This window comes from Paroedura picta, chromosome 12, assembly GCF_049243985.1.
Source record: "Paroedura picta isolate Pp20150507F chromosome 12, Ppicta_v3.0, whole genome shotgun sequence".
NCBI classification, from domain to species: Eukaryota; Metazoa; Chordata; class Lepidosauria; order Squamata; family Gekkonidae; genus Paroedura; species Paroedura picta.
In genome coordinates this window covers 25,999,564-26,026,496 of record NC_135380.1, presented here as the reverse complement: position 1 = coordinate 26,026,496, position 26,933 = coordinate 25,999,564, and the positions used below count along the sequence as shown (strand labels likewise).

Sequence of the window (26,933 nt, the reverse complement as noted above, 5' to 3'; positions counted from 1 at the left end):
CCTTCTGCTTACATTGCTTAAAACTTTGGGTACGCAGCTGGTGCTGCAACAAGAACTCTACCCTTTCTTTCCTTCCTTACTCACTGGTCCTGCTGGTGCTGCCATTTCCATCCTCATAGCTCATCCTCCCTCCTCCATCATCAGTATCTGATCGGTCCTGCCTCTCATAGTGGCTTTCAGCGTCGCCATTTCTGTCTCTACTGGACGAGGACCTCCTCCTGCGTCTTTTTCTTCTGTAGCTGCGTGGTGCTGGCACCCCAATGTAAATGGAATGGTGGTCTGTTAGGGAAAGAAAATGTGCAACACAAAGAAGGGGGGAGGGGAGACATTGCAAGCATTCAAAAACCGTCGTTTGGGGTCCTTCTGCTCCCAGGGGTCCCACCAGGCACGGCTTGCAACCTGAGCATATAGACATTTGCTTGATTTCAGTGGAATTCACTATGGGCCTTAGGAAATAAGCACCCTTGAGCCTGTACCATGTAGATACAGTTTAGTTGGTTGAAACAAGTGTTAGTCTGCATGGGTACCTGTTTGGGTGGAGTGGCCACATGCAGTTGCAACTGCGGAGGAAGGACCCGGCATGCCACCTCTGCTCACCTCTTGCCTCAAAAACCACTTGCTCCTGGCCTGGGCTCACCATGAGTCAGTTGTAACTTGAAGGCACAACATGATGCTATTAGGACAATCACTCTTTTTAAGTGTTTCACGATTGTGATGGAATTCACCACAGTCATATCAGAAGCCACCATACAAACATGAAGAGCCAAGCATGGGACGGGTTGTGGATTGACCTGCTTATTGCATTCTTTGGCTCTGCTTTGGACTTGGCATGCCAATACTTTGAGGAAAGAACACAAGGCTGGACAAGAAAGTATCTGGGACAGGAGAAAAGGGAGGATGCCTTGTGGGCTTACTGGTGTACTGAGTAGTCTCCAATTCTTTTTATGAAAGATATTGGGGGAAGCTTCTTAGAATCATAGACTTGGAAGGGACCTCCAGGCTTGTCTAGTCCAACCCCCTGCACAATGCAGACACAACTACCTGCCTACCCACAGTGACCCCAATTTCATGCTCAAATGACCCCCCCCCCAAAAAAAAAATCCAGAATCCAGCCTGGCCTGGAGGAAATTCACCTATCATCCCACAGCTGCAATTCTTAGGAAAACAAAAGACCTTTAGACAACTCCATTAGTATTCAAGAAAAGTTAGTGTTCAAGCTTTCTCTCCAGCAGGTCATGTTCTGAGATGTTCACACAGGGAGCCATTATCTTGTACCAGTATATTTGCATGTGGAACTAAAATAAGGTGACCAGATTTTTAACATTGGTAAAGTGGGACACCATTGACCGGGGGGGGGGGGGGGTTCTTGATTAAAAATTTGGTCTATATGGAGTAACAAAAAGTTTCATAGAACACATAGAATGCAAAAATAGTATTGTAATACACACACACACACACATATATAATTTCAACATAAGTACAATTTTCCAGGTGCCCCCAGATGTCCCACTAAAAGTGGCACAATCTGGTCACCTTAAACTAAAAGGGACCTTTCCCACTGACCCTGCCCACAGAAGTAGCATCCTTACCTTCCTCATCATCGTATCTCATTCTGGAGGTGCTGAGGCCCCTCTCGCTCATGCCATCGTCATCATCCATCATTGCCATGTTGGGAACACTACAAGAATGCAAAGAAGAGACCCTGCTCAAGTGCTCTGTGGTTTTCAAAGGTGACCATGGGCTCTATTTTCAGCCAAGTAGAGGCAATATAACCCAATAATTAGAATGATGAATGTTGAGCTGGTAGATTTTTCATCTTGATTCTACCTGGCCAGCAGATTATGGGAGCTTTTCCCTCTGCAAAGAACCTGCACATTCTTCTGCATTTGCTTCCTCCCAGCATAGTCATGAGGGCTAGTTTGTGATGCTGGAGCCTCTTTCCTCACCTGCAGGATGAAGTCTCTTTGTCCATCTTGAAGGTAATATGGATTGGGCAGGGACTGCCTGCCCTCTTTGTATTTTAAGAACCTACTGTCTAAGACAGAAACAGAGTCTAGGGGAGAACTGGTTACACTCTTCCTGGCTCACCCCACATGTACCCAAGCCTATTCCCCACCTCTTAGCCCTTTGGAGCAAAAGGCAAGGTGGTCTAACCTAGAGGAAGGTTAGTGGGAGAGAAGGAAATCTTGCATGGATGCATTCTGGGGATTCCGAGATTGTACAGGGAGAAATGCAGTTATTTTGTTGCTGTTCAATGTAAGTGCTAGGTTTCTTTAAACCACAGTTAACACTTTCACACTTTCTTGGTGTGAAACGATTGGGAGAGGGCAGCATTTGTGCTGTTATGGAAGCTCATAAGTGTCTTCATGCAGTTCCTCAATGGACCAAGCAGGGCACTTCTAGGGACCCTTGCAGGTTAGGCTGAGAACTTGGGTTGAAGTCCGTCTGCATGTACACCACAGATACTATCCAAGCTGGGTACCATGTACATAGAAATTGGAAAGAACTGATGGGTTATATAACAAAAATAGAGTGCAATTGCACCTTGAAGACCAACAAAGATTTATTCAAGGTGTGAACCTTCGAGTGCATGCACTCTTCCTCAGACTAAGTGGAACAAGCATCATAACTGTAGAGATATAAGGCAAAAGCAAATTTTGGCAAATTTGTGTCATAATATCCAAATTAAGCCATATGATGCCATGTGATCATTCTTTGCTAAAATAGCTAATCAGTCCTTTTGAGTTAAGTTGAAGTTCATAAAACATTGGAGAAATAAAACTGCCCATGTTAGTGGACTCTTACACAATTGTATATGTGACTCTTACACAGGATATAGAATGGAGTCTCCAGACCCAACCAGTATACTCTGTAATGTATGAAACCAAAGTAGCAAGAAGTCTTGTAGCATTTTAAAGACTAATAGATTAAATTGGGCATAATATTGGGCACAGTTAACAAACAATTATCACAGCATTCATTATTTATCTAATTTATATTTTAAGCTACAGGTGAAAAGCAACTCTTCATATGGTTTAAAAGGGACTCTTCTGGGTTAATTCCCTCTACCAAGGGGTGGATCTTAGTTCAAAAGACCCAGTTTGCATGCAGGTATAATTTTCAAACAAAAGGAACATTTGCTTGATTGAATGCGACTTTAATAAGTACAATGCCTGCTTCCCTATACTGAGAAAATCTGTGACAGGCCCATCTTAAAGTTTCTTTAAAGACACCTTGATAAGTGATATTCTAAAGGCAAACATCGTGCCATTGGACCTTTTGACATTCTATTAGATATTTGAATATTGGAAGTGGCAAATTCATAGTTATTGTGATATGTCAGGGGAAGCCTATTTTTCAGCTCATCATGAAGTAATTTTACTGGCCCCATGACAGGAATACAATTTTTGCAAAGTCAAAAGTGAGCGTTGAACATTTGGGGAAAAAATCCAGTTGGCTAAATCAGTGGTCCCCAACCTTTATTAGGCTGGGGACCGGCAGGGCATCGGGCCGCGCCCGCGGGGACCGCGCCCACGCTTCGGGCCGCGCCCGCGGATCGGGCCGCGCCCGTGAGCCACGCCCGCGGATCGGGCCGCGCCCGCGAGCCACGCCCGCAGATCGGGCCGCGCGGGCGCGGCCTGCACGGGCGCAGCCCGGCCCTGATTCCTTCTTCCCGCCCTCCTGCAGTAAGTAGCTTCCCGGGCCGCAAGCTTGCGGCCTGGGAAGTTTTTTACTGCGGGGGGGGGCAGGGAGAGGGAGCTGCGGCCCGGCGCCATGGCCTTCGCGGCCCGGCGCCGGGCCGCGGCCCGCAGGTTGGGGACCACTGGTCTAAATAACAAAATGAACTATTGATACAATAATTCAATACTGAACCCTGACCTGGATAGTCCAAGCAAGCCCAATTCTTCAAGGAATACTGGGGGGTTCTGACATAGAGATAGGCAATGGCAAACTACCTCCAAAGTTCCTTTCCTGGCCATCAGACAGTCCTCTGATTACCTGGCTACACTACACACACCATGTGATAATAATAATTTAAAAGACAGACAGGTAGATACATGATACATTTTACGGTGGTGCCTCCCCATCAGAGAAGGCAACAAAATATGAATAGAATTATAATAATTATTTATACCTCAAGACAACTCAGATGACATTTGCAAACATTTCAATTGTCAGTTAAAACAATAGCATATTTACATTAATAGCAAAGGGCTGCCCTCAGTGTAGAGCAAAACATCTACAAAATGGGGTCAGTTCTGAATACGATTTAGAGTTCTGCAAGAGTGGGGAAAACCCTAAGAGTTCTGGATACCAGCACCAAAATGTTAAGAGCAATGTCTACCTATGTGCAGCTATCACCAGAAGAAGAAGCCCACCCACCAACAGGGATGACAAGTCTGTGCTTGGAAATTCCTGGAGATTTGGGAGTAGCTATGAGTCTGCATATCATACTGCCATTCTGTTGTGTGTTCTGTTGTCATTCTAGACCTCTCCTTGGGCATTGTAAATTGCTCTGCCGTTTCTAGACTAGAGCCAGTGTTTCTTCAGGAGGTTTGGTTTTTGCCCCACAAGCATCATTACCAAGACAACCAGAATTGCTGCTGTCATCACTGAGGGAGGAAGGCAGTTCCATAAAACCCTCTAATGTGAAGATCTGAGCTATCAGCCAGCCAGCAGCTTTGGCCCCCTTTCCTCAATATTGCTATCTTTGGAGGCGAATGCTTCTGAGGAGTATTAGCTTTGTCCAGAATGGCCATCTCAGTTAGGGGGGAAGGAGTCTTTTGGACTAGGGTAGAAGAGCTCCATGTGGAAGCCCTGCCTGCTGGGCTGAAAACTATATTGTTCCAATATACATATTGTTTAAAAGTGCTTTGATGACTGGTGATAAAAAGGCAGGACAGAAATCTTTAAAATACATTAAAAGTAATGTTTTCTTATGCAGAGCCTGCAGAGTATTTTTCAATAGAGTGTTGTTTTATTCTTATCATTAATGAACTTTATAATTACTTCATGTACATTGATTGCCCTTCATGGACAACTGGCAAGGCAACCGTTACAGCTTGTGACGGGAAAATCAATCCCTTCCAAAGTCACTTTGAGATTGCACAGGCTGCCGATACCACGGCTGGGCTCTGTAAAGCTGCAAACAAATGGCTCACACAGGCCATTTCTTTTATGATTATACCACCCAGCGCAAAATCTGAGACAAAATAGCATTGTATTTCTGCTGCTTAAAGGGTGAGGGAAATCCATGTGTTTTTATTAGGAACATCAACCAGTGATTCCTTTTTTTCACTGAAGCACCATTTCAGTATCTATACATTCGTTATAACTAATATCAATATTTGTGATATAGAAAGAGATATAAGAGAACAGAGAAGTTCATAGCCAAATTAGAGCAGTATTTGTCTTTTTGTTCATATTAGAGCCAAAATTAATTTAACTTGCTCTTTCGGCTCTACTGATTGCATTGACTGATCTATCAACGAAACTATTTAGTTTCTCTTTGCCAGTGAAGAAAACCTTAAACTAGGTAATACCCCAACACAAAAGAAAATATAATTGACCCAGTAATAATACAAGCAAGGAGCTGGATTTTCTTCTATCTCTTGTGCATTACTGGTCCAAACATGCCCTTTGCATTTAGCTAATAGCTGCTGGGTAAAAGTTTTTTATGAAATGGTTGACTTTTTGTAGCCTTGCAGATATCAAAAAGAATTCCTCAAGTCAGCAGCTTATGCTGCAGCATTATCAAAAATTTGGACTGTCTTGATCTAGCCTCATACTTTAAACTCACTGCTAAACTGAAAACTGATTTACTTGGTTTATATCTAGGCTACTGAGATTATTGTGAGATGTGTCCCCTATTGTTTTTATTGCATTTGTGTAGCGAGCTTTGACTGATACAGAAATAAATTTGAATTGGATTGAATGTAATCGTCTCCTTAATTAGGGCCTATGGGGTGGAGAAATTCCCAGGATGCTGTAATCCCAGTGGGATTCCTCTTTTAAAACAACAGAAGAATAATGGACAAAAATCATGAAACTTTCAAACATAATTATAGTAGTGTTAATTAATATTAATTAAGAAACAAAACTCAAAGTGCATTCTAATTTATGGTTACTGGAAAAAGCATTTGATAGAAGTGAGTGGAGCATTTGAAAGGACACCTTAGATTCTTTGGGATTTGAAGAAGAGTTATCGGAAGTATCATTCTCCACATTCCTGAATATTAATCTATGAAAAATTGATCCAACAGGGAATTAGAGTGATTCCTTCTTCACTCTGTTATTCTATCTTTATATTCAGGTATTGCCTTAAAAAAATCTATGGAGGAGAGGGAAATCCAAGACATTCAAGCCTACAATGTTATGAGCTGATGCTATATGTAGATGACATTGTTTTTACCCTTCATTATTCCAGGCTTTTTTTATAGCAGGATTGGGATTTGCGAGGAATTCCAGTCCAATTGCTGAGTAGAAGGTTAATTTCTCTAAATCTGTGGTTTGGTATAACCATTGCATAGTAGCGAATATTAATGGAAAATTTTCAGGTCCTGAGTGCTAGACTACAAGTACACATTAACTTGATTTTTGTTCTACTAGGATTAGAAATATTGTTTTGGATAACCTGGAATGTCTAATGAATAAGGCTTAAGCAATTTTTAAAATTGATCAGGCAGAATTGTCATGATTGAGATAAATATTCCCTTAGATGACTGTTGCTTTTTCTTCCTCTCTTTTTTTTCAGGCAATGCTGAATAATATTATAAACATCCTCAGATTAAGACTATCATAATATAGCTCAGTGGCAGAGGACCTCCTTGTTATGCAAAAGGTCCCAGATCAAATCCTCAGCATCTTTGATCCCCAGCACTATGGAATAGCCCATCCTTCCAGGCTTTTAAGTATTATGCCAAATTGTTATCCTCTTTGTTGGTTTAGAAACAGTGAAGAAAGTTCTGCTTGGTTGTGTGAATGGTTTATATCCTTATCAGCATAATTATGGTCAAAAAGGATCATGTTACAACAGGAAAAAAAATCTAAGACATATTGCATTAGTAAGCAACTGGGACAAATATATAAAACATTGACTTCCTTTGAAATTAATTATACGTGGTTTGGCATTTAGGAATGCCAGAGAAATTCATACTGCTGGTATATGAAATAGAAATACTGTGTTTAGGATTAGGGGGGGGGGGGTTTGGAAAGGAACTATGTTTTGACACTTGTGGAGAATACATAGACAATATTAACTGACTGTATATATCCTATAGTACTTCCAGAAAAACCATTTAATTCAGTTTTAGGAATGAATATTCTCCCTCTCCAGTGACTTCCTCAAGAAGAGAACAAAGAGATTTCATAAACAAAGCAATATATAAATTATCAATACTAGAAAGTATGCATATAAAAACAAGCCATGAACAACACAAATTAACATGAAACCCCCCCCCCCCCAAATAAATAAATAAATAAAACGCTCCTCAGTAGGACTGCTGACATGCTTGGAGAAAAATGTTCTGCATCTTTGACAAGGACTCGAGTGGGCTGAAGAAGCTTTTCACAGCATGGAGGCAAATTTCCCTATTGAGCCTCCTTTAAAAGGACAGGGCTTTCTTTTTTCTCCAGGCAGGTGGCAACCCTAGGCCAGTGGCCATTAGAAACCCAATGTTCCTTTGGTTTGATCCAGCCAGACAATCCTGTTTTAAAATATGAAAATGGCAAGCATGCTGGGCCAGTGTAGAGTTCCATTTGGAAAGATATACTTCTGCACCTTCTCTCCCCCTGTTCTTCTCTGCCCCAATTATCCCCCAAGTTCCAAGAGTTCTGGCTTTTTTCATGGCTGCTGTCAAGCCAGGTTAAAATGCACAGGATGTTTTGGGTGAGTGAAAAGCTTGAGAATTGTGGTTGGGGGTTTCTATGGCCCAGTAGCCCCAGGGTAGGAATAGAAAGCTCTGACACACTCTGACCATGGGTTAGGCTGTTTCTGGGGCTATGATGCACTATGACCACTGGAAGCTCTGCTGAGACATGGCCCAGCTACTGTAAAACATCTCTCTTCAGCCCCAGAGATGAGAAGCTTTAGACAAAATGGAAGCAGTTTTTCAAGATCATAGTAAAGTTAATTTCCTGGGCATTTATGTAACTTCCTGTTTTTCTTCCTCCAAGGTCCTCAGGTCAGCAGGTATAATGGTCTGCCATCCAGACTCAGACAGGCTGAATTTTGCAAAGGTTACAGGCTACCTGGACACCTGTTGCTTCGCTTGAGCCAACTGTGGGTAGCAAGACTTTGGGAAACAAGCATGTACACACCTGAAACAAGCATGTACATATGCAAAATCTGGTCTAGCAGGATTGGTATTGTCTATTCAAAGCAGCAACAGGTCTCTGGAGTCTTTCATTTCCCCTGACCCATTTAACTGGAGACCTTGGGGATTGAACCTGGGACTTTTTGCATGCCAAGCAAATGTTCTGCCACTAAGCCACAGTTCTTAACTGTACACATTATAAGCAATGATGCTTTTGCCATGACACTTTGTCTATTAGCAACCTGTGCCTGTTTCTCTTCTGTTAATTCTGTCTCACAGTTGTTGCTAGACAAACAGACTTTGCAGGATTTTAGTGCCTCAAAAATCTACAGAACCTGTTTGACCAGAGATTATAGCAAGGCAAGAGAAATGTAGGCACCCAACCATGAAGATTCTGCCCTGCCACCTTTACCTGTCTTAGAAATTACAGTCTGTCACTAACTTTAGAAGCTTATCACAAAGATGTGCTCATGCCCACATGCAAATCTCCAAGACTGCTTTGCAGAAGCACAGGCTGATGATCCTATACAAATGGCACAATTTCTGAAGCCCACCAGGCTTCTATATTACATCCACCACTTAGTCCTTTGTAAGATCTGCAAGTAGTTCTAAGTTTGTTAAAAGCAACAAACAGCCCTGTGGCATCTTAAAGAACAGGAAATGTACTGTGGCATAAAGCTTTCACACATTTAGTTCACCAGAAGTCTGTCCTCATTTGGGAGATAAATGAATGCAGAGAAAAATCCGACAACCATCTATTAATTAGGGATTTGGTTCATACATTTAATGAAAGTGTCTGCCACAATGATCTTTAAAAAAATGGTTTAAATGTTTGAACTGGAGAAAGCTGGAACAGATATGTCATTAATCTAGTTGTGTTAATGTGCCAACTAACTCCTTTTGGGATTTGTTGGAACAGATTGCCATGGCTTCCTTTCTGGAAGAAGCATTAAAGGACCGAAAAGCCTCTCACAACCCCAAGTTTGAGAAACACTGAAAAGATCCACAATGAACGATCTGATTCTTACCTTGGAGTCTTCCCAAGGGATACTCAAGATTACTTTGAAGGGATCGGCAGCATCTGATCAGCAGCAGGTTTAGGAGTCTGTCAAATCCTGGGTGATTGGAGAGAGAGGAAACAGGCAATGCAAGCTATCGACACAAGCTCAGAATTGATCTCCAAAGGCTTGGTGGTGTCCAGAACGAAATGTGTTTGGTGGCTCATAAATTGATTGGAACAGATAGGGCAGTGACAGCACATCACAGGGTGTGCAAAGAGATGCCCACAGAAAGATGGGATGTGCAAAAGGGAAAAAAGAAGTCCATTCTGGACCTCAAAATTAGAAATGGCTACAAACTGGGAAAATGCAGTTCATTTCAGCCCTGGGTTCATGGTGAGCTCGGTTCGTGAGCCACGAACTGTTATAAACTTTTAGGTGCCAAATGAGCCAGTTCAGTTCATAAACTTTGAAGAAGAAGAAGAAGAAGAAGAAGAAGAAGAAGAAGAAGAAGAAGAAGAAGAAGAAGAAGAAGAAGAAGAGTTGGTTCTTATATGCCGCTTTTCTCTACCCAAAGGAGTCTCAAAGCGGCTTACAGTCACCTTCCCTTTCTGCTCCCCACAACAGACACCCTGTGGGGTGGGTGAGGCTGAGAGAGCCCTAATATCACTGCTCGGTCAGAACAGCTTTATCAGTGCTGTGGCCAGCCCAAGGTCACCTAGCTGGTTGCATGTGGGGGAGTGCAGAATCGAACCCAGCATGCCAGATTAGAAGTCCGCACTCCTAACCGCTACACCAAACTTGCAACATGGTAGAATTTACCCACATGTGATAGAGACACTGCACAAGATATCTTTGGCTGTCTCTCCCCTTCCTGTCCTCCAAGTTTGGTGATAATTGAAATGACAGGGTTCAAGTGACAGTCCCCTAAAGAAGGTTCCCCACCCTTGGAAAGTGCTTTCTGGGGAAATGACAGGTGCAGGTTCAAAGCGTATAGAATGGACCCATGGCAAGCTACACACCTTAAATGTACAGGGAACCTCATCTTGCCAGCTGCTCCCCTGCAATATCTCCAAGTTGGGGTTGGATTACATTTCTGGTTGTCCAGTTATGGATCACCAAAAAAGATCTCTTTGGTGCTCTCTCTGGAAAAGACAGCTGCAGTTACAGTAGTTCATGGAACAGCTCAGGAACAAGCCAGTGACACCAGACTCAGCAGGAAACTTCACCTGGACAGATCCCCCCTCCACCAGACAGTGGAAGCAAGGCAAGTATCCCCCCTATGCTCGTAGCCTTCCCTTGTCTCCAAAGGCAGGCTCCGAAGGGCAGAGACCTAACACCCAAACCCCAGCAGGAGAGAGGTGCTCACAGTCAGGAATAAATGAATGTGCCCTGTGTTTAACCAGTTCTCTGCCGCTGTCTAATCGCCAGCAGCCAATGGAGGAGATGCTGCAGAGCTGAACTGAAGGTATATACAGCTCCCTGATTCCAAAGAGCAGAATGGGAATGCTGTTATTGGCAGCCAGCAGTGCCTATTAAAAGCTTTGGAGGGCCCCTTTTGTTGTTTCCAAGGCTGGAGAATTCTACTCCCCCCCCCCCATTGCTTTGAAGTTTGATAAATATTATGTTTGAGCAGGGACTGTCTATCTGGGAATGTATCTATTCACCGATCGCCACAAACCACTTGAAAGTTCGTGGGAAGTTTGTGCGGGTTGACTTGCCATGAACTTCAGTTCAAAGCTAAAATTCATCATGGATGTTAGCTTGTTGGACAGTGCCCATCTCTACTCAAGTTGGATTCTTATCTATTATCTGTCTTTTTCCCCAATGGGAAACTAAAGCAGCTTACATTGGCCTCCTCCCCTCCATTTTATCCTTATCACCTGGGAGAGGTATGATTGATTGGCTCAAGGTGTCTCTCGGTTCATAATCCAGCATTATAAGCAGTACCTCACTGGCTCTGTCCATGCTGGAATAAAATTATGTATCTCCCTCCCAAATTTCAGGCCCAGAAGAGAAATCACCTATGTTCTACAAGCAATCAGGATGTTTCCCTTCTATAACAGGGGCAGGCAAGGACTCTGTGGGACCTTGACTGAGTTTTATTCCTTCTTTCCCTCCAAACTGAAGTGGTAGTTGGGATATAGACATGCTGGGGAGGGGGCTCTGATTTAGTTTCTTTTACAAACATGGGATGAGTAGGGAAGGGAAACTAAGACCTTCAAAACTTTTCTGCTCTCTGCCTCTTTTGGCCTTATTTTCCAGCTCAAATGCCTTCTTTTATCAGAACCTGGCTGGGGAGAAACAAGGATGATATGTAGGCCAGAGCAAGAGGTGGTTCCCCTAACCTAGGTCCTCTGGCTTGGTTGGAAAATAAGAGATCTCACCTGTCACCTGGATTTTCTCAGCCCTGCTGAAATTCCCAGCAGCCTTCTGGCTTACTTCCTTTGCAGCTGCCTGACCGATAAGGGATTTCAGTCTGGGACTTCCACATCCAAACCAGATTCTCTATCCATGGGCATCGCATTTGCTCCCATCTGTCTTCTGACTGTGTTCAGATATCTTTATCTTTTCATCATCCAGTATCAATAAATCTGCCCCACAGCTGTCAGTACTGCTGCTGCATAGCTGCCAGACATTGACAGAGAGCAGTAAAGGGAGAAGTGCTTTAAAGCAGGGGTAGTCAACCTGTGGACCTTCAGATGTCCATGGACTACAATTCCCATGAGCCCCTGCCAGCATTCGCTGGCAGGGGCTCATGGGAATTGTAGTCCATGGACATCTGGAGAACCACAGGTTGACTACCCCTGCTTTAAAGTACAGCAGAGCATGACAGGGACTTCCTAAGCACTCCCTTGGGAGATTGTCCTCAAACTGAACAACATGCCAGTCACAGGACAGAGTCGTCATCCGTACATCTGCGCTTCAGCTTGTGCTATGAGCAGCAGCATGACAGGCAGAGAAGAAGCGGCTCAAAGCACGGGGACTGAGATGAACACCGGCTTGTCTCTGCACTCCATGCTGCAATGCTCATCTGGAAAGTAGCTTTAGTAGAAGGTGCCCTGGTGGAGCCACAGTCCTGTTCTGTTAAGACCAGTCTTGGAAATACATTGGAATACTTGGAAGGATCTTTCTCAAGGGCCACGTCAGTTTGGGCAACTTCCTCAAGGACTCAGCGCATTGGCTCTTCTGCCCAGGCAACAAAACTAAATCACTTCTCCCCATCCTTGTGGGAATGTTTCACACTTGGGTGGGGAGGGATGGGGCCAGCAACAAATGGTTTAGTTAAAGCCATTAGTCACTAACAAAGACAGTTTTATTTCTCCTATGTTTCTGTGAACTACAACTGAATTTGAGGGGAATGATTGGCTGTTCTAGCAAAGAATTATCATATGGCTGTATTTGGATATTGTGACACTGTTTAATAATTTAACAGAAGTAACTTTTGCTTTATATTCCCATGGTCATGATGGTAGTTCATAGTCTGAGGAAGACTGCTTGCCCTTGAAAGCTCACACCTGGAGTAAATCTTTGTTGGTTTTAAAGGTGCCACTGGATTCTGATTTTGTTGTGCTTCTCCCCATCCTGCCCTTGCCCTGACCTGGATTGCTATCTCAGAAGTATTAGGATGGAAGCCCTCCACGGAAAACCGGGTTGTGACATAGAGGAAGGAAGTGGCAAACCACCTCTGGGTCACCAGAAGTCAGCTGTGATCTGATGGCCCCTTTCACCACCACACACTATCAACATGTGCACTTTTTGGGCACAAGATGGTGCTACAACCACACATTTTTTCTCTGAGCATTGCACTCGGAAAGCAAGAGAAGGTTTCAGCATTCAGCCATTCCTTATTGTTAGTTTCATGACAAAATATGAGTCCAACAAAGTCAGCTAGTTTCATGGACTTTTAAATAACATCAGCTGCCTCTAAGCCAGGGGTAGTCAAACTGCGGTCCTCCAGATGTCCATGGACCACAATTCCCAGAAGCCCCTGCCAGCAAATGCTGGCAGGGGCTTCTGGGAATTGTAGTCCATGGACATCTGGAGGGCCGCAGTTTGACTACCCCTGCTCTAAGCTCATGACGAATGGAAGCTCTGTTAGGGCCTGTATCTTCTGGATCCAGCTGCACAACCTCCCAAAAGCAAATAGCTAGACTGAGCTACCAGACCGAAGCGGAATCTAAACAAGGAAGAGGTTGGTAGTTCTGGTGCTCTGGAGGAAGTGGGTTTATTTTTTCTCGACTGGATTGCATACAGATCTGTCGTAGCGATTGATTCCATCTATTGCATCTGGTTCAAAAGCTGCAATCTTTTAATAACCTTGCCATGGTTACACATCCATGGGTTATCCCTAGGCTGGATGGCTGTAATGCGCTCTGTGTGGGTTACCCTTGAATGATGTTGAGAAGTTATAGCCTAATGGGTGTCTACAGACATGTGAGGGCATCGTATGGAATAGATTTCCATCTATCTGGTATATTTTTGGTCTTGAGGGGTGGCCAAACTGCGGCTCTCCAGATGTCTATGGACCAACTCCCATGAGATTCTGCCAGCACAGATTCTGCCAGCACTTGTATGCTGTCCTTGTTAATATTTGAATATAATTAGGCAAATGCTCCTGTATCATGGAGAGTCAAGACTGTGAGAGTCAAGGCGGTAGATCAAGAGCTCACAGCCTTGACTCTCCATGATACAGGAGCGTTTGCCTAATTATATTCAAATATATTAACAAGGACGGATTCATTGCCACTGACGAAAGCCAGATTGAAAACGGAAAACAAATCTAGAGGCCGTTTTGGCAGAGTCAAAGCCTGAATAAATAACATAAGAGACTTTTTATCTTTTTATGCTTTATTAAGCCACTGGATAGATTCTGTTTCTCCCTCGTCACTAATTTGGAATCGTCCATTTTTTCGTGCAGCACTTGTATGCTGGCAAGGGCTCATGGGACTTGTAGTTCATGGACATATGGAGAGCTGCAGTTTGGCCTCCTCTGCAGGACCTGAGGGCAATATATATGGTTGTCCTTTCCCCATTTTGTTTGGTTCTTATGTGGATGGAAAGTCAGAATAAAAAGACTGTGTTGAGATAGAAAAGAAGACGAGCCCAGTAGTGCCTTAAAGACTAGCAAAATTTGTGGCAGAGTACGAGATATTGTGAGTTCACTTCTTTAGATACATCTCCCCTTATTATTGTAGAGTGATTTCAGGTGCCAAATGACAACAGCAGGGGAATGACAAAAGCAGACGGGAATGACAATAGCAGGCATGATGGGATTAGATATAATATGCAGAGCCGGTAATACACATGAAGAAATCAGTTTTGGTAATGTGACAGGAAACCTAGGTCTTAATTCAGTCCAGGAGGAAGCATTGTCATGAGCTTTGTTCTTGGCTGAAATTCAGCAGGTTAAATTGATGACTTTCCACCCGTTGCGTTGGGTAAACAGGTTAATCACTACAAAAAAGAATAAATAGACATAAATCTGAAATTAGAAACCTCAAAATCTAAAAACCGGCAGGGGGACATTTTAACTATCCAGGACATCCAGTTGCTGAACTAAGAGTAGCAGTTCTTTTACAAGGCATTTCAAAGGGAGAGTAGAAAGAGACACTGTTGAATTACAATTGCTCTCTCTCTCTCTTCCAGGCTCTGATATGAGCTGCCCTATCCCTATTTCCTCTTTGCCTCCCTCTGTGCCCTGCTTTTATTTGAATAAATACAGCAGATATTATTAAAAACACACAGTAAGTCTTCCAGTGATCACTCCTTCAAAGAAAACCAGTGCAGGGAAATCTCACCAGTCACCACATAGAGAATTGCAGCGTGCACAACATTCATTTCAAAGCCTTTTTAAAAGCCTTTTTTTTTTGGGGGGGGGAGGTGAACATCTTTTAATGGATGTGCAGTGAATACATTTTATAAATGCATATAGGTTACTTCTGGTAACTGGCAGACCTGGGATGGGAGATATGTTTAAAGGATACGGGTGTGAGAAAAGAGAAGCTTCCTTTTCTCATTCTTTTCTCATGATTAAATTTAAAATAACTGGAGGAAACAGAGATCACTATAGAGAAAGATACAGACAGTGGTCCCCGTCACTCCTTCTCAACCGAAAAATACCTTATCAGTACTGGGGGGGGGGTTTATATTTGACATTTGGATACACATTAGACTAGAGAACGCTGGTCAATATATTCCACTCCTGAATATTCCAGGAGGAATGTCTGCAGTCAGCGGTTTGAAGCACCAAACCTGAGGTTTTCTTCTTTTTTTCCAGGTTTCCTTGCCATCAGGAAGGAGAGATGTAGTTCTCATGGGCAAATGAGATCATGTATCAGAGGGAGCATGCCAGGTTGGATCTGCTGGGATTCCCCAGTTTGACATTGGTTCTGTTCGACTTGCAACTGTGTCCCTCCCCGCCCCCTTTAAGTTGTTTAGGCTTTGATTCTGTTGGGCTTGTTCATTCTGACTGTGTAAGGAGGCTTTTGGTCAGTGGTTGTTTCTTCCTGTGCATTTGGCTATTCCTTGCCCGGGAGAAAGAATGGAATCCCCCTCACTCCCAAAGGAACAACCAAAAATGTCTGGGGGTACTTTCTTGAGGGGCCCATAGAATTGTACCCCTTAGTCCAGTTCACTTACATCTTGAGGGTCTTTGGAGGACAAGTGGCAATAACTATGCTACAATGTTGGTGTCATTTATATCAGATCTTATAGCCCTCCAGAAAGATTTCTCGTAAGAGGCCAGGGATTCCATTCTGGGGGACTCTGCTAGGGAGACCAAATAATTGTGCAACTCTACAAAAACAAACAAAACAAAACAAATCCAGGTACCAATCTGTTATTTAGGCCCTGCAGGATCCAAAATTCCAGTAATTATGATTTCCCTGGGCTTTGGATCTGAAAAATACCTAACTTTCCCCCCTAGTGCACATCCATTCTTGTTTACTTACAATTAGCCACTCCATCCTCTGCTGATGGCTGCAACAGACACATGGCACCTTGGAACTCTCCTGTTCCTCCTGGCAGTTCCTCTTCTGCACAAACACGCTCTCCAGAAATCTGCAACCTTCATTAGTTACCCTGCAATTGTTGTTTCCAGCCTACAAGGGGCTAATTTGAAAGGCCCTGTGATGGATGTTCTCACCTTCCGCGAGCTTTTTCCTATCAAATATACTCTAATTGTTTTCCCAGCAGAAACTTGTAACTTGTTAGTGATTTCCTAGGCCCATTCTTTCTCCCATGGAAGTCTCTCCAAAGACTTTTTTTTTGGTGTTATGCTAGTGGTGTAGTCCATCCTATAGGAAATTATGACTGCTTCCCAATATGGTAGGGTATACCTATGTTGAGGTGGCATAGAAGCTACTTCCTGCTGGACTAATCCTAAACTGAATCAGTAACCTCTGTATACCAAGGCCATGTGGGACAGACAGGTGAGAAGATAACCTTATACAGATGTTACTGGTGCATTATGGACCCAAACAATACCCAAATGACTCCCATTCTATAACAGTAATGCACAAAATCAACCTACATGAAAGGATTTGCAGCCTAATTTGACTATCAAATCCTCCTGCCCGGTTTGGGTCAGTTGTGTGCTGTGGTCCCCCCAGTAGGCAGGAATTCAATTCCTGGTGCCCTGGAGCCCAGTCTGAATTGGGGCTCTGATGCATGCCTCTATCCCAACTGCAATGAATGACTTACTCATCCCATCTGTGTATGTGGAATGGCTGAATGGGGATGGATATTTGATATTCTCTACCAGGTTATGGAGCTGTAGATCCAAGCACACTCTGCTCCTAAAAAGAATGTGTTGTCAAGTTGCGAGTGACTTTATGGTGATTTTATCCATGTGGTGTTCCAGACAAGAGCTAAGGAGAGGTGATTTGCTGATGTCTTCCTCCACATAGCAGTCTTCCCTGTTGGTCTTCCATCCAAGAACTGGCTGTGGCCATCCTTGATTAGCTCCCAAGCCCTGATGAGCTGGAGCCAAGTTGTGCTATCAGGTTTCCTCAGGGCATAATAAACAACTGAAGTGCTCTAGAAAGTTTCCTTGTGTTTGTGTGTTTTCATTCTGAGCTGCTATAAAGATGTCATAGACTGTTTGGGGGAAAAAAAGCCCTGCCCCTATAATGTGTGGAGCTGGGCAGCTGAAACTTTTCATGACATGGAGGTATATAGCATCAGCTGGTAAATAACATCCCCTTTTTATTAATGGGAGATGATATTTTCCTCCAAGACGAGTGGTGACCCTGACCAAGAGTGTTGCAGACCTTGGTGACAGCAAATACTGCAAACACTGCAACACAGTTTTAGAAGATCAGACAGAAAAGGTGGGTGAAGACACACCTGATCTGACCTCCAATCAAGGGGTCAGCCATAGAAAGGCAACCATGCAATGCAATAATTGGTTATTGGTTAATCTTAATTATAGAAGCACTAGCCAAAGAGCCCGCTGCAGGAGGAAATGCAGCGGGTGCGAGCGGGGAGTGGGTAGTTGGAGGGGATTGGAAGGTGGAGAGCACATGGGGAGGCTGGTGCCAGGAGGCGTGGAATGGACACCCACCAGTGGGGCATGGGTGTGGTGTCCCTGGGGCTGGGGGTGGCTAAAGCGACCTCTGCTGTCACGCTGCTGCCACCACCATTGTTTGAGAGGTGCTCCCGGGGTGTGTGTGGCAGGATGGCAGGAGTGAGTGGTGGAATGGTGGTGGGCGTGCTGGCAGCTGGGCAGCGAGGCCGCTGGTGGGCTGTAGAAGTGGCAGGCTGGGGAGAGCTGGGTGGGTGGTTACAGGCAGAATGAAGGGAGGTGACACACAGTGGGTGCAGAGCAGTGGGTGGTGATGGAGCACAGTCCTGGTGGGGGGGGGGCGGTACATGCTCCACTGGCAGCGGCCATCTGAAGGCCGCGGCGGTCCTCCATTAGCAGGGCTGGGGAGGGAAGGTGTTGTTTTGGGAAGTGTGTTGGCATTTAGAGAGGCGGTGGACCCCCGGCTGCTTGACATATCAGGTCCTCAGCAGAGCTCCTGCTGAGTCATGACCACAGGCGGCCACTATGTGGAGTGGCAGGATGTGGGAGATGTGCGCTCCCCGGCAGCCCAGATTTTCTGCAGTCAGGCTGCTAGAGAGGACGGCGAGCATAGGGGCCGGCCCAATCAGGGTGCGGCCAGCTGGCCGAATCCTGATTGGCCCATATTCAAGCTTGAACACCCTGGACATGCTCCTCCCACAAGGGGATTTCACAAATATATAGAGGAACCATGGATATGGATGTGGAATAATGCACTCCCAATGTTCTTTAAAAGTAGATTCTCCTCTTTTGCACAGGAAAATCCAGCTGCAAAAGCACAGTGTAAGAACATTGTTCCATGTGTGCAGAATGAGCCAGGACAAAATCACACAGGCTGCATAAAGTATCATCATCAACATTTGGGAATTTTTCTTCACTTCGATGAATACACGTTACTATCGTTCACAAGAGAAAGTCTTCCTGTTGCAAATAGCACTCCCCCCTCCAATGTACTCTTCAATTGCTTACTCCAGATTCCAGCCCAGCCTCCTCTGTGAGGCAGATTTTAATTTGCAAAGGCTTTCCGAAGTGCATCCCATTGTGGAGATGAAATGGTGGGTGTCGAACCTCCTGTTTGCCTCTCCCTGCACTGTTGGTTTAATCTACTCTATAATTGAACATTAAATACAGGACATTATTTCCTGATACCATTTCCACTTTGCAATTTCCACCATGTGACTCGTTTTTTCTTCTGGGGACCTTTCAGTCTGTCAATTCCCATCAAGTAGGAATGGGAGGAAGAAAAAGAAGAATAAGAATAAGAAGAGTTGGTTCTTATATGCTGCTTTTCTCTACCCGAAGGAAGCTCAAAGCGGCTTACAGTCACCTTCCCTTTCCTCTTCCCAGAACAGACACCCTGTGAGGTAGGTGAGGCTGAGAGAACCCTGATATTCCTGCTCGGTCAGAACAGTTTTATCAGTGCTGTGGCAAGCCCAAGGTCACCCAGCTGGGTGCACATGGGGGAGTGCAGATTTGAACCAGGCATGCCAGATTAGAAGTCCGCACTCCTAACCACTACTCCAAAATGGCATTATATACCATTTGCAGTTCCGAAGCAAGTTGCAGCGGTGGGACTTTATACTTTGCAGCCCAGCCTCTCCCTTTCCTCTGACTGCAAAGGAGACAGGAGGAAGGTACCAAGAAGAACCAGTTGAGGTCAGAAAGCCTGCAAAGTTCTGCCACTTGGTGAGTGGGGATGGAGTGGGGATCTTCTTTAACTGAAGCTGCATAGAAAGGCTAGTATGTAAGGAGGGGGGAGAAGCTGATGGGCTAAAAGGAGGAGCAATGGTTTTTTGGGGGGAGGAGGTGATCTGCCTTGCTTAATCCTCACTCCATCCATAGTGAGTATCCATTGATCCCCTTCTCCATTGCTGCTTCCTTGGGAAGAAGAGAATGCCCCCACCTGGTGGAATGAGCTCCCAGAAGAGATCAAGGCCCTAATGGAATGAGAACAATTCCACAGGGTCTGCAAAAGGGAGCTCTACTGCCAGGCATTTGGTTGAAGTTGACCAGATCCAACATCTTCCACTGGGCCTCCGGGCCTCCCTCCCATGAAACTCAATGCCTGAACTGACCAATCAGTATGTTGTGTTTATGAATTTACTGTTCTTACTGTTTATTATTGTTCTATTGTTATTTTTGGCTAATGACTTTTTCCTGTATTGTTCCTGTTACTTATGTTTAATGTGAACTGCCCTGAGCCTCCAGGGAGGGAAGTATATAAATGCAATCAATCAATCAATCAATCAATCAATCAAAGACATTACAGGAAGGGTGGTTAAAATGACAATAAATAATACTAAAAATTCTTACCCTCCTGAAACTCCTGAAATTGCCCTTTGGCAGAGGAAAGATTGACCTGTTTGAAAGATTCTCCTTTCCGCTCCTGAATTCTCCATACCAAAAATAGAAATCTCCCTTCACAGATGAAATGCAAACCACAGGAAGGCTGAAGGGCAATTGTGGATCTTGCTCCTTGCAGAGCCATCCAGCAATTCAGAAACCAGGTTTATGCATGCATTAAACTTATTATCCTTCATACACATGGCTCAAGAGTGGGAGAGATCATGTCAGAGTTCAATATACGTAGGTGGATTTTGAAATATTTATAAGCCTTCACTGAGAGCATGCTTTACAAAAAGGACAACAGTGAAACACATACAGTAATCAATTAAATTGTTTATTTAGCAATTTCTTACTATGCATCCTGACCTAATGTACAAGGTGTTAACGAGCATAAAAATATCTACAAAACGTACATAAATTAAAAGCCAACAATCCTATAAGATATGAAAAATTTCAAAATTACAATTGTTACATCAAAAGCCTAGAATTAAAATGGTCATCTATACAGGAAGAATATATACTAGTATTGGATTGGATCCTGCCAGACTTTTCACACAGGCCTGCCCAAGTCCCCATTTTTTCCAGACCCCGTTACACGTGACTTTTCCGTATGCATGCTGGATTCCCCACGGCATAGCCTTTCTGGTGGGCACCTGAAGCCGCCTCCTTTATGTACAAGCAGAGAAGCTGGTTTGTTCCTTCCAACTCACCGTTCTTGTCCACTTAATAATGTAAGACTGGCAAAAGAAAGCATTTTCTCAAACTTACTAGTGAAAGCAATGTGTTAACAGCCTCATCCACCTCCCCATTGGGAACTGGCAGGATTACAGAAGCTCTTTTACATTACATCTGTATATTTACAGAAGGCTCTTTTTTTTGTTTCTGCGGCTATGCGGTTGAAAGGGTTTCCCTCCAGAGAGAAATACAGAAATTTTATTTGGGTTTAGGTTCAGCTCATTCCTTTTATTAAAAATTCTGTTCTGATTCTTTAATGCTGTTATGTCACATATTGGAGTTGGGTGATATTTACATTGGTTTCAAGGTGTAAAGCTTTCCCACCTGTAATTTTTTGGCGTCCCCCCACCTAATTAGGATGTTATTTGGGGATGGAGGTGTGTCTCTCTCACCCAAGAAATCCTGCCTATCAGACTTCAGGCTAATTGGAGAAAACATCCTTTTTTTCAAGAGGTGATGGAAGATACCACCTCTCCTTCCATCTCCAATAAGGATGAAACTGGTGATGGTTAGGGGCCTATTTCTGAACACAACTAAATCCTGTTTACATATACATGAACTCTTCGCAAGCACCATTTATTTCGGCGTGTATCTCCCAACGTGTACCTAGTTTACTTACTTCCTGATTTCTATCATGGAGGCAGTAGGTTTGTTTAGAGAAAAGGTAGTGCTTCACCTAAGCAAGATGAGATTTGGAAGGATCCAGGCCTTATCTTGTTCCATCTACATATTCCATTTTCTATTAAAAATGTAGTCAAACTTCTGCCTGTATTCCTTACCCCTTTCTGTCTATGCAGCAACCATTAGCAAGAGAGGCGTCTGCTGCTTCCAACTACCAGGCTAATGCTCAGTAGGCAGAATGGCTCCGGCATGCAGGATGGGTCCATAGAATTAGAGCTCTTCCCAACCCATTTAATAAGACTGGGGGAAATGCTGAATGAAGGAAAGCCAGTCAGGTTTGAGGCTGAGCAGCCCAAGTGTTTTGGCTGAGTGACACACCTATCAGACATGTTATCTCCCTCTTTCCCTTCAGTGCCCCAAGGGACAATGAAAAAGTGGGGAAATGGAATCAGAAGATAGAGCTGCAGCTATAATGTTGCTTTGTGGAGCAGGAGATGGGAAGTTGCTATAGGAAAGCTGGTTAGGACAACCACAGGACATCTTGCAAACCAAATGCTGCTGCGGGTTGAAGTAATCACTAGCCTATGGAGAGGTTACAGTTCTCAACCCAAGAAAAGAAGCCAGTCCACATCCATCATAGATTGTGGGCAACCGGGGATCATCCTGAATTCTTCCTTGAAAAGAAATATGGCAGAAGCTGACAGCAGTAAGCCCTTTTCCTCAGTGGTGATATGTGCATGCACATTTTGCTCAGTCACACTGCCTCATAGGAGGTGTAGTCCATATTGCAGGACCCTAGAACAGTGGTTAGGGTGTTGGACTATGATCTGGGAGGCTCTAGTTTTGACCCCCCCTTCTGCCATGGAAGCTTGCTGGGTGGTCTTGAGGCAGTCATGTGCTCTCCTCCTAATGAACTTCACAGGGTTGTTGTGAGGATCGATGGAGAAAAGGGGAATGATGTAAGCCAGGGGTACCCAGCATGGTGCCCATTAGTGCCAAAGTGCCTACCATCACTTTCCCTGGTACTCACAAGGGATTTTTAGGAAGTGGATACATCCAGGTGGTGCTCTTGCCCCAGAGGGTTGCTGATTGACTAGTGGAGATCTGATTGGCTATGCAGATTTGAAAAGCATTACTTCAGTGGCAGCTGACCTATCAGGGTTGGATTCATTCTCCCCCACTCCTCTTTCCCAGCATATCTTCTAATTGCCCATCTTTTGCCCTGCACTCCAGCTTCCTAGTTGCCCCGCCTCCTGTGGCAGACATTTTGGGCTTGCATCTCCCACCACATACCAGAGCTCCAAAGGTGCCCACAGACTCAAAAAGGTTGGGGACCCCTGATGTAAGCTGTGTTGCGTCCTCACTGGGGAGAAAGATGGGGTATACAAGATTAAATAAACAACACAGGGGTCCGGAGGCTGTGCATTAAATTAGGCATCCGGGAAGCATCCAAGGATTGCTACAGACCTTGGATGATTCATTTCCCTAAGGGCTGCATTGTAGAAGAGAGGAAAGCAGTATACCCAGTGCCAGGGTGGATATGTGGACTTTCAATGGAATTGGTTTACAGGGTTTTTTTGCCACTCGGTTACTATTAGTGTTCTTTCACATGTGAGAATGGAGATAAGATACTTAGTTGGCCGGGACAGTCTTGTGAATGCACAGCTGGGCTAATTCTGCAACCCAAGACCAGCTCCTCTGTTCAGCAACCCACTCTTTTGGCTTATTGTCTCTGTGTTCTCTGAAGAGCCCTCATCTTAAGACCTACATCATGAGAACACTTCAATATAGATATATCATCTGGTAAGGTGTGAAATAATCGCTGAATGATTTATGCTGCTCTGAAACATGCATTATACATCAAGGGACCGCGATGGAAATAACCAGCTTCAAAGCTCTGTGAATGGGGCTGCTTCAGCCTGACAAGGCACCAGCAGAAGAGCCGTCAAACTAAACAAAGTGGAAACTTCCAAGGGGAAAAGGCCTCCGGAAATATCACTTGGAAAGTCATAAATAAAAATGAGGGTATCTTAAAAGGTCTCTCTCTCTCTCTCTCTTTGTTTAAAAAAGGGGGGAAGAGGAGGAAATCAGCCTTCTAAAGTTGGGGGAAGACTGCATATCAAAATCCTTTGTAAAAATCCCTAGTGCCGCTGTTAAATATGCATTGCACTTTACAGTCTTCAATGGGTTTGCCCACACAACAATCCTTTGAGTAGGTTATTGTAATAAGGGAGTTTTTATGGCCAGGTTGATGGGGCCTGGCTTGATTCATACCTGGGAAGAACCCAGATTGCCCCAGCATCCAGAGCATCTCCACAGGGGCTGGATTTGTTGGAAGAGGATTATGGAACAGCCATGCCCAAAGTCTGCAGAAATCAAGGCAGCACATCTGGAGACTGTTTCAGAAATGGTCCCATTGGCTTATATAGTCCTCTGAAGGCTGCCAAGGCATATTGGCTGAGTTACTCAGAACTCTCATATGCTGTCTCTCCAGAGGCTCTTTGAGGTGGCTTGCAGAATAAAACAAGATAAAATAATAAAATGGCATTAAAAATCCTTTAAAAAAATAACAAATATTAAAAACAGAGCATAAAAACAATACAAAACAAAACCAATACAAAACAAAAATTAAAAACCCAGAGCATAAAAACAATACAAAACATTTAGCAGCCTGAAACGACTCTTGATAAACAGTTTTCAGGCTATAAATAGACCGCAGGAACAATTCTAAAAGATCAGCCCCTTACTTTAAAAGCCTGGGTAGAATGAAAGGTTTGGGCCTAAAAGATGAGCTTCAATGAGCAAGGAAGTGCACAGTTGAGGTGTTGCCACTGATAAAGCCATCTGGTTGACGTCCATTTCATCTCTGAAGGCAGGGGCATGGAGAACAAAGTTTGTAAGGAGAACTTGGTACCTACCACCAAGAATCGCAGATGGGGAAAGTTTCTCCCCATCTCCTTTTCTGGACTTCCCATGAATGTTACAGCCCTCTACTACAAAGAAAACATTTACAATGGTGCTGCACCAGCAGCTCAAAGAAGCTGCAAAGAAGCACCCCAAGAAAGGCTAACCTATCCTCCAAACCCTGCTAAAAGTGGTGGGTGTTTCTCATCTCTTGAAAGTCAGCTTTTGCCTCAGTGGTATTTGGGGGAGCCAGTCAGGCACACCACTCTGCCCTATGATGTACCTAAGAGTGCTGGATGACAACCTGGGAGATCTAGATTCAAATGCTGCCTCTGCCATGAAACTTGCTGGCAAAGCTTGGTCCACAAGCACTCTATTCGTGTAACCAGGACTGTTGTGGGGTATAAACTGGAGGTGAGGGCCAGGCACATTGCCCTGAGTGCCTTCGATTACATATGAGATTTTAAAAAGAGTAGAGAGACACAAAGTAGTCTGAGGAAAGACATCTTCATGTTTCACGTGGACCCTCAAAAGTTGCCTTTATTTATTAGTTCTAAAAGCTCTTCCATGTAACAGACCAGATAATATCAGATTGCAATATACAAACCAGTATTTTTCTTTCACAAAATTCAAATTTATTTTTCAGAAAAAAAGATGTACAAAAACTTGGGACCTCCCCAATCAGGGAAATGCTCTCTCAGGACCCAAACTGGACCTGCATTAGTAACATTCACACACCGACATACACACTTGAAGGCTGTGTATGGTCACAAGCACCCTTTGTGATAAAAACCACAGAGATATGTTATTCATGCTACATGTCATTAACTTATGTCCCTTGCACCTTGTCCACACAGTGACCTCTTCAAATGCTCCAACCTCTCTGGCGGAGGCCATTTATTCAGAGCATCCAAGAATGTCATACTTTGCTTTGGCACACGACTTCATCAGCCGCATTCTCTTCTTTGTCGTGGACTGGAATGTAGCCACCTTCTCGGGGCAGGCACCAGCACCAGCCGGCACCAGTCAGGTCCACAGCAGCAAAGTTGAAGTCACTCATGTCCAGTCGCTTGAAATCGACTGTGTCCAACCTAGAATGAATCTCGTTGAGCTTCTGCCAGTATAGCCAGGCCATCACCAACCCAATGGCCTGAAAGAAAAGAAGGAGACAGGCAAGTCTAAATTAACACTTGTCTCTGCCTTATACTGAACCAGACTATCACTCTAGTATTGTCCACTCTGACTGGCAGCAGCTCTCCAGCATCTCAAGGAAGGGAGGAGGAGATCCTTTTGACTGGACATGCTAAGGATTGAAAATTGGACCTTCTGCATGCTAAGCAGATGCTCTACCACTGAGTCATGTACTCTTCCTAGGGTAAAAGGGAGAATGCAAAATCTAACCATGATGAAGTTTCCTAAGGGTCAACCATGGCTTCCCCATCAGCAGCATGCTTGTTGTGATTATCTGGTCCCAAGAGCTGCAGCTTTAAGTGTGATAAGAATGGAAACAGAAGCTACAGGGAAAGTTTATGGCCACTGAGAATTCCTCTGTCAGTTCTGGGTATCTGGGGGGGGGGGAGCTGCTAGTGCATCTCCTCAAAAAAACCCTCAAAGTTTGAAAAATATTGGACCAGAGGGTACCCTGGTTCATCCTCCATTGTTTCCAATTTGGAGGGGGAAGACGGCATCTAAACTTTAAAGGGAACATGGTCCCTTTAAAATTTAAATGCCTTTTGCAAGTCACAATGTGATGAACTCCAAAGATTCTTAAAAGGCTCATAGTCCCTTTAAATGCCTCCTTCCAACTGAGAGTCAAAAACATTTAAAGGGACTGAGAACCATTAAATGCACGTTAACCATGGCTATCTGGTAGTTCAGAAAAATCATGGATATTTTCTGGATTTTTTCAGGCCTGGCCATTTCAGATAGTGGGAAAATAGCAATTAAAAAAATTCTGGTTGAAATCTTACCAAAATATTGATAAAATATTTTTCAGGTGTTTTTGGGGGGCTCTGATTAAACACCCTTAGTTTCTGTTACAGAAATTGCTCTTTGGAGTAGCCCTGCAAATAACTGCATTAGAGACGTCGGGATGACTACTGTAACAATAATAGGGGGGAAAGAGATGCTATCCAGCTCGTCTCCCAGAAATTTGAAAGAAGGCTCTCAGTCTGTTGAGGAGATTAGAGGCTGTTGAATTCGATGCCAAGAGACTTTGTTCCTTTCTTTTCTGGGGCCTTCCAGTCCCCCTTTTTCCTGCTGTCAGGTTATTTTACTTTTTTAATGGTCCCAATCTTTACATTCTTCCTGGCTAGAACAAATGCAACAAAACCAATTCATTCACAGCCTTTCAGACCAAACTGTAAAGATGCATTTAAAAGGTCAGTAAATGCCGGAAAATGTGCTAGGAATACAGAAACGTATTTAAACCAACAGTATAAAACCTAA

The 26,933-nt window shown here is 44.0% G+C and overlaps 2 protein-coding genes across 6 annotated transcripts in view; both read right to left on the bottom strand.

The window, feature by feature from the left end:
• The window catches only part of SLC4A5 (solute carrier family 4 member 5), a 64,762-nt gene extending 64,473 nt beyond the window's left edge, over positions 1-289 (bottom strand). For 2 of the 4 annotated variants that reach the window (XM_077305787.1, XM_077305786.1), the window contains exon 1: positions 85-289. In XM_077305787.1, coding sequence (XP_077161902.1) covers positions 85-124 — 40 coding nt within the window. In that variant the 5' untranslated portion in view covers positions 125-289. The remainder of the gene's footprint in view (positions 1-84) is intronic. The other 2 variants (XM_077305784.1, XM_077305785.1) reach the window with 1 other exon arrangement.
• Positions 290-24,992: 24,703 nt separating this feature from the next.
• Positions 24,993-26,933, bottom strand: part of LOC143822182 (tetraspanin-15-like) — a 97,310-nt gene continuing 95,369 nt past the window's right edge. For both annotated transcript variants that reach the window (XM_077307052.1, XM_077307051.1), the window contains one exon: positions 24,993-25,635. In XM_077307052.1, the coding sequence (XP_077163167.1) occupies positions 25,405-25,635 (231 nt within the window). In that variant the 3' untranslated portion in view covers positions 24,993-25,404. The remainder of the gene's footprint in view (positions 25,636-26,933) is intronic.